This window comes from Octopus sinensis, linkage group LG9 (genome assembly GCF_006345805.1).
Source record: "Octopus sinensis linkage group LG9, ASM634580v1, whole genome shotgun sequence".
Lineage (NCBI taxonomy): Eukaryota > Metazoa > Mollusca > Cephalopoda > Octopoda > Octopodidae > Octopus > Octopus sinensis.
Genome location: NC_043005.1, coordinates 30507931 through 30524763, shown reverse-complemented (window position 1 = coordinate 30524763; position 16833 = coordinate 30507931). Strand labels below are relative to the sequence as shown.

At 36.3% G+C, this 16833-nt stretch overlaps 1 protein-coding gene across 2 annotated transcripts in view; it reads left to right on the top strand.

Annotated features, from left to right (window-relative positions):
• LOC115215840 (multidrug resistance-associated protein 5) overlaps positions 1–16833 on the top strand; it is a 125120-nt gene that overhangs the window by 90503 nt on the left and 17784 nt on the right. For both annotated transcript variants that reach the window (XM_036505865.1, XM_029785170.2), the window contains exons 18-23: positions 996–1134; positions 3831–3908; positions 5827–6011; positions 10024–10227; positions 12486–12615; positions 16278–16560. In XM_036505865.1, the coding sequence (XP_036361758.1) occupies positions 996–1134; positions 3831–3908; positions 5827–6011; positions 10024–10227; positions 12486–12615; positions 16278–16560 (1019 nt within the window). The remainder of the gene's footprint in view (positions 1–995; positions 1135–3830; positions 3909–5826; positions 6012–10023; positions 10228–12485; positions 12616–16277; positions 16561–16833) is intronic.

Here is a 16833-nt window from a genome sequence, read left to right as displayed (position 1 = left end):
GCAGTGGTACTGAACCTGAAGCTACATCGTTAGCCACATAGCCACGTCTGCACCTATATGAGGTTGAGAAATGTTTTTGTTTAAACGATGAGAGATGTAGATGTCCATCTTAGAATAAAGACTGTAGCTCTAACCTTATACAGGTTGGCAGCTTGTATGATGTAAGCTGTGCTCTATTGTGTCCCTGGTCAAGAGATTACCTTCCAATGGTCCTTGACCACTCAGCTGTAAATTTACATAACAAGGAAGTGTGGTTCATTACAGTATGGAACAGGAATATTGTATGGTTGACCATTCCATGGAATATTTGATTATCTGAAGATCTAAGTATTTCGATAGAATTGCAGAAATGAAGGTAAAATTATAATAATGTCACATGACTTGTTCAGTTTGGTTTCAAGTTTTTACACAAGACCAGCAATTTCAAGGCAGGGGAAAGTTGATTACATCGACCCCAGTGCATAACTGGTACTTATTTTTTTACCCTAAAAGGATGAAAGCAAAGACAACTTTGGCAGAATTTGAACTCAGAACATAAATATGGGTGAAATGCCACTGACCATTTTGCCTGGCATGCTGACCATTCTGCCAGCTTGTTGCCTTACACGACTTGTTCGGTTTACCAACTAAACTTGTCTCACAGTGTGGTCCAGTTCATTGGAGTGTGTCCATGACCAACAAACACCCAGTCTACTTAGCTGTAAATAGATACCACAGTGTGGTAGAGTTCACTATTCAGTATCCAAGACCAAGACACCGAACTACCAATAGCCAGCTCAGTCTACCTAGCTATGAGTAGGTAACACAGTGCAGTATACTTCGCTGTACTGTATCCATGATCATGACCATTAACTGTCAAGAGCCCAGTCTACCTAGCTGTTTGTAGGTGCCACAGTGCAATACAATGTTATATACCTCTGCCTGTCACTGTACCTCACATTGTCTCTATGTCCAACACCTCTTACTGCTCCTCTCATGGCTCTATGTATTTTCAGTACCTTACATCATGTGACCATATCCTCTTCTTAAAAGAGGGTCAAATCACTGAACGAGGGACACACCAACAGCTGGTTGATGCAAATCAAGATTATGCCAATCTCATTGACACTTACTTCACTGAATCACCAATAGCAGGTTTGTGCTTTGAATAATATATCTACCTTATCTTCACTTTTCCCAATCCTACCAAACTTTGCCTTTCATCCATCTGGCTCAATAAAATAAAGTACCAGTCAAGTCCTGGGCTCATTGTAATAAACTTGTCCCCTCCTCTCTAAAGGCCTTGAAGCTGACAATCAATTAGCTTCCTGTTCAACCACTCATACACCGTGGAAGCTGAGTAACTGGATTATAGATCCTTGGACTCAAGAAAAATAAAGAAAATTCTTCCTCTAAGAAATGTGACAACATGACAATAAATAATTGCTAATGGACCATGGCCATGTGGCAGCAAATTATGATTAAATGCATGAGATCAATATTCATGGAAAGCTAATGTATTGCAGACTTAGTCAACCCACATTATCATGGATGATGATTGAGAGAATGAGACAAAATCTGTAAATCTGCTTTTTGCCTTTTTTTAATGACGTAAGCAAAAACATCTCCATTCTTTTGAGTCACAGAAATGTTAAGACATTGAATGTTTTAAGAAAATATTTCCAAACCTTTTCATCACTGTATTTTGAAGATGTGATGTCCTAATTGTTGTTGTTTTGTTTGTATCAATGTCCCTAGTTTCAATCCATGATATAAAATATGATAGACAATCTCTGTGACTCTGTATTACTCATCATTCTTTTTTAACAACTCATTCCATGCTTGCATGGGTCAGATGCAATTTGTTGAGGCAAATTTTGTACAACCAGATGCTCTTCTTGTTGCCAACCCTCACCTATTGCCAAGTAAGTTATTATTTCACCATGGTTAGACATATTTTCACAGAAGAACAGAAACAGATGACATTGTTTATATAATAGTGACACTCATTTACAGCTGCTGTGTGATGTCAAAGCACAGAGACACGAATGTACATACACACAAACACATCTCTCTCTCTCTCTCTCCCTGTATGTATATAAAACAAAGTTATTTTATTTCACAAAGGTAGAAATATATAAAAAATCAAAGTTGAAAATGCACTGAGAATAGTTAAAAATATTTTATTATGTTTTAAGATATAACCGGTTTCACAGTTTACAGAGAAACGAGATATACAACATAAGGAATATTCCCCTTCTTCAGTTGTCCCTGTTTCATCTACTCCACCTTTGAAACGTGATGTAGATGAAACAAAGACAACTGAAGAAGGGGAATATTCTTTATGTTGTATGTCTTGTACTCTGTTTTTTTCATTGTTCGAAAAAAAGTTTGTTTTCTATGTTTTTGTTTTTATGTTTTAATTTCTCATTGTGTTCAAGTTTTTTTTTGATGTCCTGTACCCATACATGCATGTATATATACATATATATGTAGGTACATACATATATGTATGTATATATGCCTATATTTATATATTATTTATATTATTATATGATTGAACGCCATGCATCCTTTTCCAAGTAAGTTTTATATATATATATATATATATATATATAATGCAAATAAGAAGATAAAGAAAGAATTTAGCACACATTTAATGACTAGTCACAATTGTTTCAGTACCATTCAATTTTTAATGGCATTACATGTGTGTATGTGTGTGTAATGGAAGTACTCACACACTAGAAAAAGTTTCTTCTCAAAAAAGGTTAGTAACATCCTCATAAAAGATTTCATATTTTTTTTAAAATCACCTTTACACTTCAAAAACTATATTAAGTAAACCTCATAGACTTTCAAATATAATATCAGGGGCGTGCAGTGATCTTTCTGGCTGAGGAAGCAATGACCAAAACTTTTTGTCACTTAGATATTTGAATCAAATTGACATGTTCATATCATACAACTGTTTTTAAAATTAAAAAAAAAATCATATTTTATATTACGGGTGTTCTGTAATTTGAAAAAGTTTAAAGTATTACTTGAATAAATGCAGAAAACTATGTGCGTGTTATCTTAACACTGTTTTTCTGATGGACACAGAATGTCAACTTGCTTTCCTTTTCCTATGTGTTACATAACAACGTAAGATTATATATATCATAGGTATTGTGAATTGACAGAAACTTAATCTAAGTGTATAAGTATTTATTAGCATCTAAAACTATTCGTTATCAGCTCTTATTAGGAAAAAAATTGTCTGTGGCATTTTTATTGGAAAATATGTTAAAATATTACTCCGGAAAGAATGCAACAGTTTGTGTTGCTTCGCTTGCACAGATTTTTTTTGTGTCGTCTGCCTCTGTTTGTTGTCTCAAGCTAATTCTGACAATAAAAATCTGAAGCCTATGATGTCTTGTGGCTTATATTAATTTTAGAGAACATTAGAAGAATGATTTTATGAAAAATAAGTAATATAGTTTTAATTATGTTTCTATAAATTTTAAGGGAAGCATTGCTTCCTTTGCTTCCATGGACTGCATGCCTATGATACACACACACACACACACATATATATAATGCAAATAAGAAAACAAAGAAATAGTTTAAAACATTTAATGACTGGTTACATTTGTTTCAATACCATTCTAGTTTTAATGCTGTTACATGTGTGTGTATTTGTGTACACACACACATGCACACACATACGATGAGCCTCTTTTAGTTACATTTATGGAGAGTAGAATTACTTTCAAGACACTTCCCCATGGTGCCAAACAGTGGGACTGAACTGAAAACTACAGCAGATATATAATAATGTCAAATATATTTTTTTAACCTTTATTCAGTTGTTAGAGTCCGACAGACTCTAGAGCGGGGGATGAGCACAATGTCAACTATAAGCCAATATAGCTGTGTTTCAGAAGGTAAGTAAAACAATATTATTTGGATTAACAATATGAATTACTCTCCTGAGTAAATTAGTTAGAATTTTAACGAATCACTGTTTGAAATTGGGATGTTAAGAAAGACTGCAGTTTAGAAATCCCTAGTGAGGCAAGTGTTCTCTTATCCCCCCCCCCCCCATTTATTTAATAAAGAAAGTCATTGCCAGCAAGTTAAATACTTAATTTTGGAGATGTACTTGGCCATTAAGTATTTGAACTGTGATTATGTGTTGAAGCTAAGACAATTACAGCATGGGAGACATGTTTTAACGGTTGAAATACACACAAAAGTGAAGCTAACTGTTTTTGTGTGTTTTTGAGAAGCCAATATGGATCTTTCGTGCTGTAGTTACTAAATACCTAATGTTGGGAATCTCACCATCTTTTCCTCTTCTTGGAAATTTGGTGTAATTTGATCGTTTTTTTTTTTTATATATAACTTAGAATAAAGGTGGCGAACTGGCAGAAACATTACCACGCTGGGTGAAATGCTTAGCAGTATTTTGTCTGTCTTTACGTTCTGAGTTCAAATTCCGCCAAGGTTGACTTTGCCTTTCATCTTTTCAGGGTCGACAAATTAAGTAACAGTTGCATACTGGGGTCAATCTAATAGACTGCCCTTCCCTCCTCCAAAATTTTGGGCCTTGTGCCTAGAGTAGAAAAGATATATAACTTAGAATATGTGAAGATAGAAGTATAAAGTTTATGATGCTGGGCTCATGATCACAAGGTTGTAGGTTCAATTCTTGGACTAGGTGGTGTATTGCGTCCTTGAGCAACCCACTTCATTTCATGCTGCTCCAGTCTATGTGGCTGTAAATGAGTACCAACCTAGTGCCAGTGCAGCTCTCTCTCTCTTCTCTCACTCTCTCTCTCCTCACTCTTTCCAGGTGTAATATTACCAATGTTCTGGCTGAGAGAGTGTCTATGGCTGCTTGAACTATGCACATGCTATCTGCCTACACTCATTTGAGAGTGATGGCTAAGCTAAATGAGTTAGAGTAGAAGATGCATTGCCCAAAACCTTTGCATACTCCACCAGCCTGATGTAATTGATGCCGTTGATGTTTCGCTAGAATGTATGCAAGTCAATGTTAACAGATGAATGAGAGAAGAGAGAGTGAAATATAGAGAAGAGTGCATGGGTTTGTATGAGTTCTGGGTGTAAAATTTTATTTTGATGTCAAAAAAGAATTTTAAAATGTGAAATAGATATTTTCTTCAATATTCTTCCATTGTTTCATCATCATTATCATTTAATGCTGCTTTCCATGCTGGCATGGGTTGGACGTTTGACTGAGGACTGGCAAGCCAGAAGACTGCTCCAGGCTCCAGTCTGATCTGGCAGTGTTTCTACAGCTGGAAGCCCTTTGTAACGCCAACCTCTCCGAGAGTGTAGTGGGTGCTTTTTTACATGTCACCAGCATGGGGACCAGTCTTGTGGCATTGGCATCGACCACACTTGAATGTTGCTTTTATGTGCCACTGGTATGGGTTCCAGGTAGGTGGTACTGGCAGCAACCACTCTCGAATGGTGCTTTTTTACATCACACCGGCATGAGTGCCAATGAGGCAGTACTGGCATTGGCCACGACAGCTGTTTTACTTGACTTAATAGGTCTTCTCACGCACACTACATTGCCTGACGATTGAAGGGAACTCTTAAATGGGCTGGTTATGTGACACTAGCATAAGCCATAGCTATGATCTCACTCAGCTTGCCGGGTCTTCCCAAGCTCAGCATATCTCCAAAGGTCTCGGTTGCTTGTCATTGCATCAGTGAGACCCAGTTCATGTATACACATTGTAAAAATAATATAATGTCATGTCAAGAAAGTTTCACTGGCATTTTATAGTATTTTAACTGTGTTTTTTTTTCCTTTTTATTTAATTGTAGATTTTGAACTGGTTGCTAAAGAAGACATATCAAAAAATACCTCCTTTGAACAATTAGGAATGTATATAAAGGCATGTGGAGGGGTTGTTCAGTGTCTCTTTGTGCTGCTGTTATTCATTATCAGCGTTTCTATTCAAGTCCTCTCAATGTGGTGGTTAACATTTATTCTGAAAGAACATAATCCTGTAAGTAACTATTTTTTTCCCCTTACATCCTCACATATAAACAGGTTAACCACATTCATACACACACATATGCACGTGTCCATATAATCACACACTCACACAACCTTATACATTGCTACATCCTACAGTTTCCTAAGACGACTCTCATTTCTTGTCTCATTCAACATCAAAATACAAGTTCAACTCTACACATTCCTTACTCGTGAATGGCACATTTAAAACCTTCACTGACTTTAAAAATAGAGAATTGATTCTGTATATACATGAAATGCAATAAGGATGAACCTAGCAGTACAGTGCATACATAGATATTGTTGATAACAAAGATAATAATAACAATAATAATAGTAAAGGCAATGATAACAACAACAACGATGACGACGACGATGACGACGACAACGACGATAATAAATAAATAAATAGATAAATAATAAATAAATAAATAACTACCATAGGACTATAGAAATACCTACTTCAGAAACAAGGAAAACTAATACAAATAACCACAAAACACAAACAATGCAAAAAACTGTTTTTTGTCTTTAAGGAAGCTGACAAATACAAATAAGTCATAGTACCTAACAACTATGAAGAAAAAGAAGAAACAACAAAAGCTGTAAAATAACTGAAATTCAAACTGAAACTGGAACAGCAATGGATCATGATAAAATGATGGCAAGAAAAGCCTCTTCATTGCAAATATTGGGTTAAGCTAAACAGAAAAGAAATAGACAAAGCAAAATCCCAATAATGGCTGAGAAGCTCAGGACTCAAAGCAGAGACTGAAGGATTTTTAATTGCAGCACAAGATCAGAGCCTTCCCACCAGAAATTACCAAAAACATATAATGGAAAGAAATACAAGTAAATGCAGAATATGTAGAGATGGAGAAGAAACAATAAATCATATTGTCTCTGGCTGCCTAGTCCTGGCTAAGAAAGAATATGTTTGCAGAAATGACAGAGTTGGAACCTGTATACACTGGAAGCTGTGCCAACACTATAGAATAACAACAGAAATAAGATGGTAAAGGCACATACCAGAAAAGGTCACAGAAAATGAGAAAGCAACCATACTCTGGGATATGCCAATACACACAGATAGAGAAATTATGGCCAATAGGCTGGATATAGTTGTCAGAGATGACCAAGAAAAAATGCTTTCTAATCGATGTATCAATACCAACAGATGACTATGTTTCTCTAAAAGAAACAGAGAAACTCCCAAAATACAAAGATCTGGAAACCATTGCCCATATCATGAACAAATGCCCTAAACTTGCCCAAAACCACTACAAGTTGTGGCAACACAATCAGGTAGTGAAAGTGCTACATTGGAAACTGTACAAAAAGTGGAGGCTAGAGAGAGGCAAGATGTGGTATTAGAATACACCACAGAGATGGTGGAGTTGGGTATTAGCAAAATCCTTTGGGATTTCCCAATCCAAGCAGAGCAGGAGCTAGAGCATAACTGATCAGAGCTAGTGGTGGTCGACAGGATGCACTAGATGTGCTATATAGTTGATGTTGCATGTCCCTTTGACCCATGAATAGTCAAGAAGAAAGGTGGAAAAATAGATAAATACAACCCTCTTAAGTACACAATAACCTGGCTATGGAAAATGAAGAAGGTGAAGATAGTGCCAATTATTGTAGAATCTTTGGGGGACAATATCAGAAGGCATCAAGGGGAATACAAAGGAATCTGGAATAGAGTGTCCTGTAGAACTATTACAAAAATTCCTTTCGAGCATTGAGCCTCATGTAGGCAAAGTGGCCAAGCTTCTTTTGAGTGTTGGGCCTCACGGAAGCAATGACCAAGACCTTTGGCATTATGTTGTGCTTGAGAAGAAGACCCATCAAGCCACGCAAAATCGCAATCATGGCAGATACCAGTGTCACGCAAATGGCATGTAAAAGGAGTGGTTGGCATTAGGAAGGGCATCCAGCCGTAGGAAACCATGCCAAATCAGACTGGATCCTGGTGCAACCTTCCAGCGTGCCAGCCCTGTCAAATCGTCCGACCCATGACAACATAGACAACAGACATTAAATGACGATGATGACGATGATGATGAACACAGAAAAACTATTAAAGACAGTTAAGAAAGAAAGAGGGAAAAAACAAAAAAATATTATCTCTTAAAGTTTGAAATAGGAAGAATTTGGAGCAGGAGAACAGTAAAGGTTGTGCCTATAATAATGAGTGCATTGGGAAGAGTAAGTCAAGATATAGGCAGATGGCTAAAGGCGATTGGAATAGAGCTCCTACAGAAAGCTTGTCTCTTAGGGACAAAGCTGATTTTTGCAATACACCTAGATATTATTATTATTTTTTTTCCCTTCTTTCTTCAAATTTTCTTCCGTTTCTCGCCAAGTGTTTTCCATACACCTAGGGCAGAGAAGCTCATTGTATGCATTCCCAGATTACACACGCAAATTCACAGGTAAAATATGTATTTAAAAATTAATAAATAAATAAATTCATGAATGGATGTTGTTTTCACAGCGATAATGCACTTCTCAGTACATGAGCCGTTCCAGTTAACATGATTTTTTGCACTTCCTGTAGGAATGGCAAGCCTGGTATCATTTTCAAATAGGTTTCTGTACCTTTTTTTATCATTCCTAGAGCTCCTACAATCACTGGTACTGTAGTCACCTTGAGATGCCACATTTTTTCAATTTCTATCAGCAAGTCTTTATATTTACTAATCTTGTCAAATTCTTTCACTGCTATATTGTGATTGCAAGGAATACTCATGTCAATTAATAAATACATCCTTTTTGTCTGATCTTTTATAATAATATCTGGTTTATTAGCTTTTATAGTTTTGTCGGTATGTACGGGGGAGTCCTATAGAATCGACACATTTTCTCCCTCAGTCACAGCTTCAGGATGGTATTTATACCATTTGTCAGCGGTTTTGATTTTATAATGCCGATTTATTGTCCAGTGTAAATACTGGCCAGCTCTGTCATGTCTTGCTTTATATTCTACAGGTGCTAAGACTCTACACCCCGAGATTAGGTGGTCTCTAGTTTCAATCTCATCGTTACAGAGTCAGTATTTTGGGTCAGCTCCATTTTTTTATTACATTGGCTTGGTAGTTCCGGGTTAATAAGCTTTGGTTTTGAGCAGTTAATATGAAACCTTCACTCTCCGCTTTTAGCCCTGAACTTCGTAACCACTGGTGCATATGTTTCTGGTCAACATCAGCTTGTTTTTGCTACGGGCCACGTACTTGCCATGCAGAGGTTTCTGTTACCATCTGCTAGCTAATTTTTCATGCGCTTTTGTCTTTGCATTATTATTATTATGCAAAGACAAAAGCGCATGAAATTATTATTATTATTATTATTATTATATTATTATTATTATTACTGAGTGGGAGGGCAGTGCATGCCATCAAAGTGAGACTGGGGTAAAATATATAAAGCCCAGTATATCCATCATGACTACTCGTCTGATAAGGGTACACCAGGCACATGCATCACAACCACATGTGTGCGGCATGGTGATCTCATATCAAGAGCATAACCTTGCAGGTGGAGCCCAGTTAGAATTTTCTTTGGGCTGAGTAGCCCATCCCACTCAAAGGGTCCCTGAATAAGGGTTGTTTAAGGATATTGAATGAAACACCCGTGTTTCCTGAGGTGAATTATCCAAACCCCAAAGAATTCCTCTCAACACATGGCTATCATGCTCCCACACTACTTCTTTTATAACAGTTCTACTGGGCATTCTATTCCTATTTCCTTTATATTCCCCTTGATGCCTTCTGATACTGTCCCCAAGACCCCAGCAATAATTGGCACTATCTTCACCTTCTTCATTTTCCATAGCTGGGCTATTTTGTACTTAAGAGGGTTGTATTTATCACTTCTTCTTCTTCTTCTTCTTCTTCTTCTTCTTCTTCTTCTCCTCCTCCTCCTCCTCCTCCTCCTCCTCCTCCTCCTCCAATAAACATATATTAATTATAATTATATCTATTAATATCTTTATATTTCAGACATCTTCCAATAATATCACAGACTCTACAATGCTCAGTGATAACATCACAGATCTAAACTCTTTAACCAAGAACACTACATATTCCAGTGCTTCAACAAAGTCTGATGGTGAATCCAATTTAGTTTTTAATGCATCTATCTATGGTGGCATCGGTCTGTTAATGGTTTTATTTCATATGCTTCGAGGAGTTTCCTACGTTAAAGTAAGTCATCTCCATAGACCCATTGCTTTTTGGGATAACACTAAAGCTAGTTTTGACTGTGGAACTTGAAGTAGATAATGCTATAAATCAACCTTTGGTTGGGATAAAGTTGCCAATGGTGCATGATCCCACATCTTCTATGAATATGACTGATGTTCTAACAACATCCCATTGGCAACTTCCCACTTTTTTCTGCCCAAGGGTTTTTTCTTAACCCAATATTCTAAATGTCATTATTCAAAGCAACATGTTGGCAGAACCACTAGCATGCTGGATGAAATGCTTAGTGGTATTTTGCCTGTCGCTACGTTCTGAGTTCAAATCTCGTTGAGGTTGACTTTTGCCTTTTGGGGTCAATAAAATAAGCACCAGTTGAACACTAGGGTCGATGTAATCAACTAGTCCCCTCCCCACAAATGTCAGGCCTTGTGCCTAGATTACAAAGGATTATTATCATTATTATTATTATTATTATTATTATTATTATCATTATTATTATTATTATTATTATTATTATATAAGGTGGCAAGCTGGCAAAATCGTTAGCATATAGGGCAAAATGCTTAGCGGTATTTCGCCTGTTGCTATGTTCTGAGTTCAAATTCCACCGAGGTCAACTTTGCCTTTCATCCTTTTGGGGTCAATAAATTAAGTACCAGTGAAACACTAGGGTCGATGTAATCGACTTAATCCCTACTCTAAAATGGCTGCCCTTGTGGCAAAATTTGAAACCATTATTTAAAGCTTTATCTACTTTGAATTCCACCATTAATCATTATTATTTTAATGCCCATTTTTTCATTGAGTCAGGTTAAGGTTAGTGTTAGGGTAACCCTAACCCTAATCCTAACCCTTCCTGTCACCAACCTTCACCTATTTCCCAGCAAAGTAATATTTCCTCATGGCTAGACATGTTTTCACAGAATGTTGGAAATAAATGACACTGCTTGTATTTACAACTAACTGTGATTTACACATTTACAACTATATGGCAATTTTAAGACAAGGACACACACAATTATATACAGGGTGTGGTGAATAAACTGTAGTCTAAATTACACAAAAATGAAAATAACACTGACATCTCATTTTAACAGATATATATACCAAAATTACATAAAAACATCTTGAAATACTAAAAAGTAAATTTATCCAATAAAATCGCCATTGGCTTTAACCACAGCCTCCAGACGACTTTGGAATTTCTAGCAACTCTTCTGGCCGGTCTCCTTATTTAAGTTGGTGAATCCTGGCCTTCAGTTCATCTTTGGTGTTACAAGGAGTTTTGTTGGTCTCTCGCTCAACTGCACCCCACATATAATAATCAAGGGTGTTGCAGTCTGGGGAGTTAAGTGGCCAGATGTTAGGGGTGATGTGGTTGCAGAAATTATCTGACAACCTTGACTGGGTTCTCCTGCCTGTGTCGCATGGTGCAGAGTTCTGTTGCCAGACATAGAGTCTTCCAGCAGTCACCCTCTTGACCCAGGGCAGCACTACCTCCTCCAAGCACTTGATGTAGGCCTTTGTGTTGAGTCTGAGGCTGTGTGGGAAGATGACTGGAAGCATAACGTTACCGTCACTAGTGATCACTCCAAACACCATGATGTTGACTGGATGTTTGAGTTTTTATCACTCTCAGTACATGTTTTAGGGACACAGCAAGCCAATGGTTGTTCTGTGTGTTCACCATCTGATCCAGGCAGAAATTTTTCTCGTCTGAGAAAAACCAAAGCATGTTCAGTTGGATGGGATGCTTGAGTTTGTTCAAAAGCTTTGTAGCATGGCCTTTCTTCTTGTCTTTGGTGGCTTGGGATAAAAATTGGCCCTTTCTCATCTTGTATGAGGAATACTGAATGTTTTAATGCCCTACCTGCCTGAGAAGAAACTCAGACACTCCGATGTCCCTTGCAATGGGTCTGATTGACTTGGAGTAGATCATTATCAATCACGGCCTGGATCTCACCAACAAATTCAGGAGTTCTTTTCTTAGAATGATCAGAATGAGTTTTCTGAGCTGCCATACTTTTGTAATCACCATGATGATGATGATGAAGAGGAGAAGGAAAAGAAGATGGTAATGAATTTCTTTCTTTGATTTCAGTGTGTATGCACTGTGAACACAGGTACACTGAGAAGAAAACAAGGCATATATATATAAGTTATATATTACAATACATATTAAAACAGTAAGACTCAATTATTTATCACCTGTTAGGTTATCTGCTAAAGTAACTGTCTTTTCTCTTTAATATTCACAGACTGTATTGAAAGGTTCCACTCGACTGCATGAACAGATGCTGCAGCACATTATTAATATGCCAATGTCATTCTTTGACTCCACACCTACTGGAAGGATCATTAATAGATTTTCTTCTGATATTCTAGAACGTGAGTGTTTTACTAATATTCTACATAAAAGAGGCTGAATAAATCAGTTCTTGTATTTCCAGTTATTGCCAACCTTTATTTTAACGTCCACTTTTCCCTGCTCGTATGGGTCAGCTGGAATCTACTGAGGCAAATTTTCTTTGGATGAATGCTCTTCCTGTCACTAACCTTCACCAGTTTCCAAGTTAGGTAATATTTCCCCATGGCTGGATACATTTTCACAAAAGATTACCAACAAATGACACTTGCTTGTATGATGGTGATGCATACAACTATTGTTTGACAAGAAAAGAAGCCCACCCCTCTCACATGTATATATGATGGGTTTCTTTCAGTTTCTGTCTACCAAATCCACTTAAAAGGTTCTGGTCAGCCCTGGGCTGTTGTATGGTACCTCGAACAATTGTCTTCAAGGTACTGTGCAACAGAACTGAATCAAAAACCATGTGGTCTTCACCACGCATCCATGCTCTTTCACATAGTGCAATTATTGTTCATTAATCCCTTGTCTGAATCAGTTCTTTTGAAACCATTTCATTGATCTGTGGTTCAAATTAGTTATTGTCATCATAGCCCATTATCTCTTTCCTTAATGGTGTTTTATTGGGGTTGTTTTTATGATTTAGTGAGAAGAGGAAAGGACTCACCCCTGGCCTTAAAACTTCCAAAGGGTGGACTTCACAAAACGAACTATCTGGATAAAATCTAATTTTGGGAGGACACTCAACTTCGTGTCCCTTAGTTGGACTAGTTAGGAAATATTTATGAAATTATCTGGAGAATTTTACTTGTAATGGACTTGTATCCCATCCAGGTACTAATATATCTCTCATCTCTCTCACTGGTACTGAGCACTTTGCTATAAAACTCTCTTTAGGCTGCCAGACGCATAAACATTTTAACAACCAAGCATGTCTTGGTGAAGTTAACGGTTTGTCAAGTAATATGAAATCTGTGGAAATATCATGTCCTATGAATGTACTTATTTCTAATTGCATGCATGGTTTATTGATCTTTATGACCTGTTTCATTATGTTAGAGATTTCTTTTGTGTCTTTGATTTCATTCCATAGTTAAAGTTGTTATAAGTGTAACACTGAAACACATGAATGTTGTGACAATTGAACAATTTTATAGAAGAGGCAAAAGGCCATCTGGTTTTAGGAACAAGGTTTCAGTCATTCAACTAATCATAGTACATAACTAATACTGACTTTATGAACGAAAGTCATAAAGCTCAAGTTGAATTAAGATGAGACTAACTAAGGGAAGAGGTTCAGGCAATTGAGCAGATTCCTGTTTATAACTAAAGCTTGCCAGATCCCTAGTTGTAAATCCTTGAACCTATAGTGCTATGAATAGTATAAGAAAATATTCATAATTTAGCTAGCATATTCATGTTGACAAAAATGCTAACAATTTTATTAATGATACAAAATGGCACATCAACACAATGGGAAAAGCCATTGATAAATGTCGACAATTTAGTAAATATATGTACATACACAGAATTGATGCACTTGAAGAATCAGATACAATTGTAACCTCTCAGTTGAAAATACCATCCACATGACACGTGTGTATGTATATATATAAATATATATGTATATATATATATATATTTAGGCACAGGAGTGGCTGTGTGGTAAGAAGCTTGATTCCCAACCACATGGTTATGAGTTCATCCCCACTGCATGGAACCTTGGGCAAGTGTCAGCTACTATAGCCTCAGGTCAACCAAAACCTTGTGAGTGGATTTGGTAGACGGAAACTGAAAGAAGCCTGTTGTGTGTGTATATATATATATATATATATATATATATATATATATATTATATATATATATATATATATATGTGTGTGTATATGTATATGTATATGTATGTGTGTGTGTTTGTTATTTGTGTCTGTGTCTGTCCCCCCACCACCATCGCTTGACAACCAATGCTGGTGTATTTACGTCCCCATCACTTTGTGGTTCAGCAAAAGAGATCGATAGAAAGAGTAAGAGAAAAGAAAGAATATATAAGCTTGCATATATACATATATACAAGTTAAAGTTTCTACCTGTAATTATTGAGGCTCTGAGATATGTAACACACTACCTTAATACCAATCTTGAGAAATTAGGTTTCTCAAATTTGGAAAGGAGAATGCCATCGCTGGAATTGTAAAAATGTGTAAAACTTTTCAGAAATTTATCTAAGCATGTCTAGATATCTAGCATATGAGCATGTCTAGATATACAAGTATATGCATTAAAATACATACATAAATCAAAACACACAAATCTGTATACATATATACATGATGAATTTTTATGTATAAATATAGAGATATTTATATTAATAGGTGTAACTTACACAAAGTACAAATGAGAGAGAAAATTAAAGGGGGTGGAAGAAAGGTGTTATAAGTCCAACAGCTGTTTCTGGAGGCTTGGCAATTCATGATAATGCTGATAGATTTAGTTCATTACAATATGTGGCCATATGGATGCGATTAACATAGGATAAGATGAGCCTCTGTCATCAGGGTAGAGAAGAGCTTACACTTCAGATCTTAATGCAGAGAAGTTCAAAGATAGAATTATTATTACAAATTGCCAAACTGCTAGAAACAGCTGTTGGACTTATAACACCTTTCTTCCACCCCTTTAATTTTCTCTGTCGTTTGTATTCTGTGAAAACTGGACCTATTAATATAAATATCTATATATTCATGCATAAAAATTCATCATCTGAAAGTCTCCACCTTTTGCTTTCTCTCATTTTGCATGTATACATACATATATACATATTTTATATTCGATGTCTAATATATTTAATATGTTTGAGGTGTCTTATTTGTTTATCATTCACATAACATTTATATATAGGTTGTTATGTGAACAATATTTTGAAAACAAAAGTTTTTAATATACAATTTTATATATATATTCATATATCTTGTGTGTGTGCATGGGTGCTGAATACAATTTGCAATAATAATTTGCATGAATATTTTGATTAAACAATGAACTTCTTTAGAGCAAAACTTACCTGTGCTGTCCACCTGCTTTACTGCCTCTGACCACCATTCACTCCCACTCCATTGGTTGTTTTACTCTTCTTTCCTTCTAGTGTGACTGACAGGTCACTCATTGTGTATTTTATTATATGTAAGATAAGAATATAGAAACTTTCAGAGTTATCTCCCACACTGACCCAGAATATTGTTAACCAGCTATCTAACCCTTCCTTAACAGGTGGGTGAACTGGTAGAACCATTAGCATGCCAGGCCAAATGCTTAGCAACATTTTGTCCATCTTTGCATTTTGAGTTCAAATTCCACAGAGATTGACTTTGCCTTTCATCCTTTCAAAGTTGATAAAATAAGCGTCAATCAGTACATTGGTCAATATAATTCCCTTGCCTTTCCCTTCAAAAACTGCTGGTCCTATGCCAAAACTTGGAACCAGTATCGAACCCTAAACCCTGTTTTTAACCCTACTTGGATTGTATTTAATGTTGAAACATTGCAAATATTGAATCACATTTATAATCCACTTTGATACCATAAAAAATATTCATTATTTATTTCTGTTTTTGTTCCCAACCGTTTTTTGTTTTGTTTTTTGTATTTATTTATTTTTCTCTCCCTTTTATTTTTTCCTCACCAGTTGACAATCGGTTACCCCTCTCAGGTGAAATCACTTTACTGGGGATTGTGCTGTTGCTGGCAGTCATTATATCTTTAATTATCATAGTACCACACGTGACTGTGGCCTTTATTCTACTGCTGATAATCTTTGTGGCCGTCAGTTGGACATTTACTAAAAGTGTCCTTGAAATAAAGAAACTTGATAACATTTCTCGGTCACCATTAATCAGTCTCATCACCACTTCCTTACATGGACTGACATCACTTTTTGCTTACAGAAAAAACAATGTTTTTTTCAGCTGGTAATATATTATTTCTTCATTTCTCATTTCTTGTTTGCATTTTATTCCTGTCATAACATACTTCAATGAATGCTGAGTAAGTAAAACGTGTGATGATGTATTGCAATGGATGGAAGGAGGTAACTGCATGTGTTGCATGTAATCTGTGCATTTGCGATAATGCATGACTCTGGTTGTAGGTAACTGTGTGATATCTGTAAGGTGTGTGTATGTAGATGACTGTGTGTAATGTAAGGTATGTGTAGTCTTTGGAATCTCAGTGGAATCTGTCTC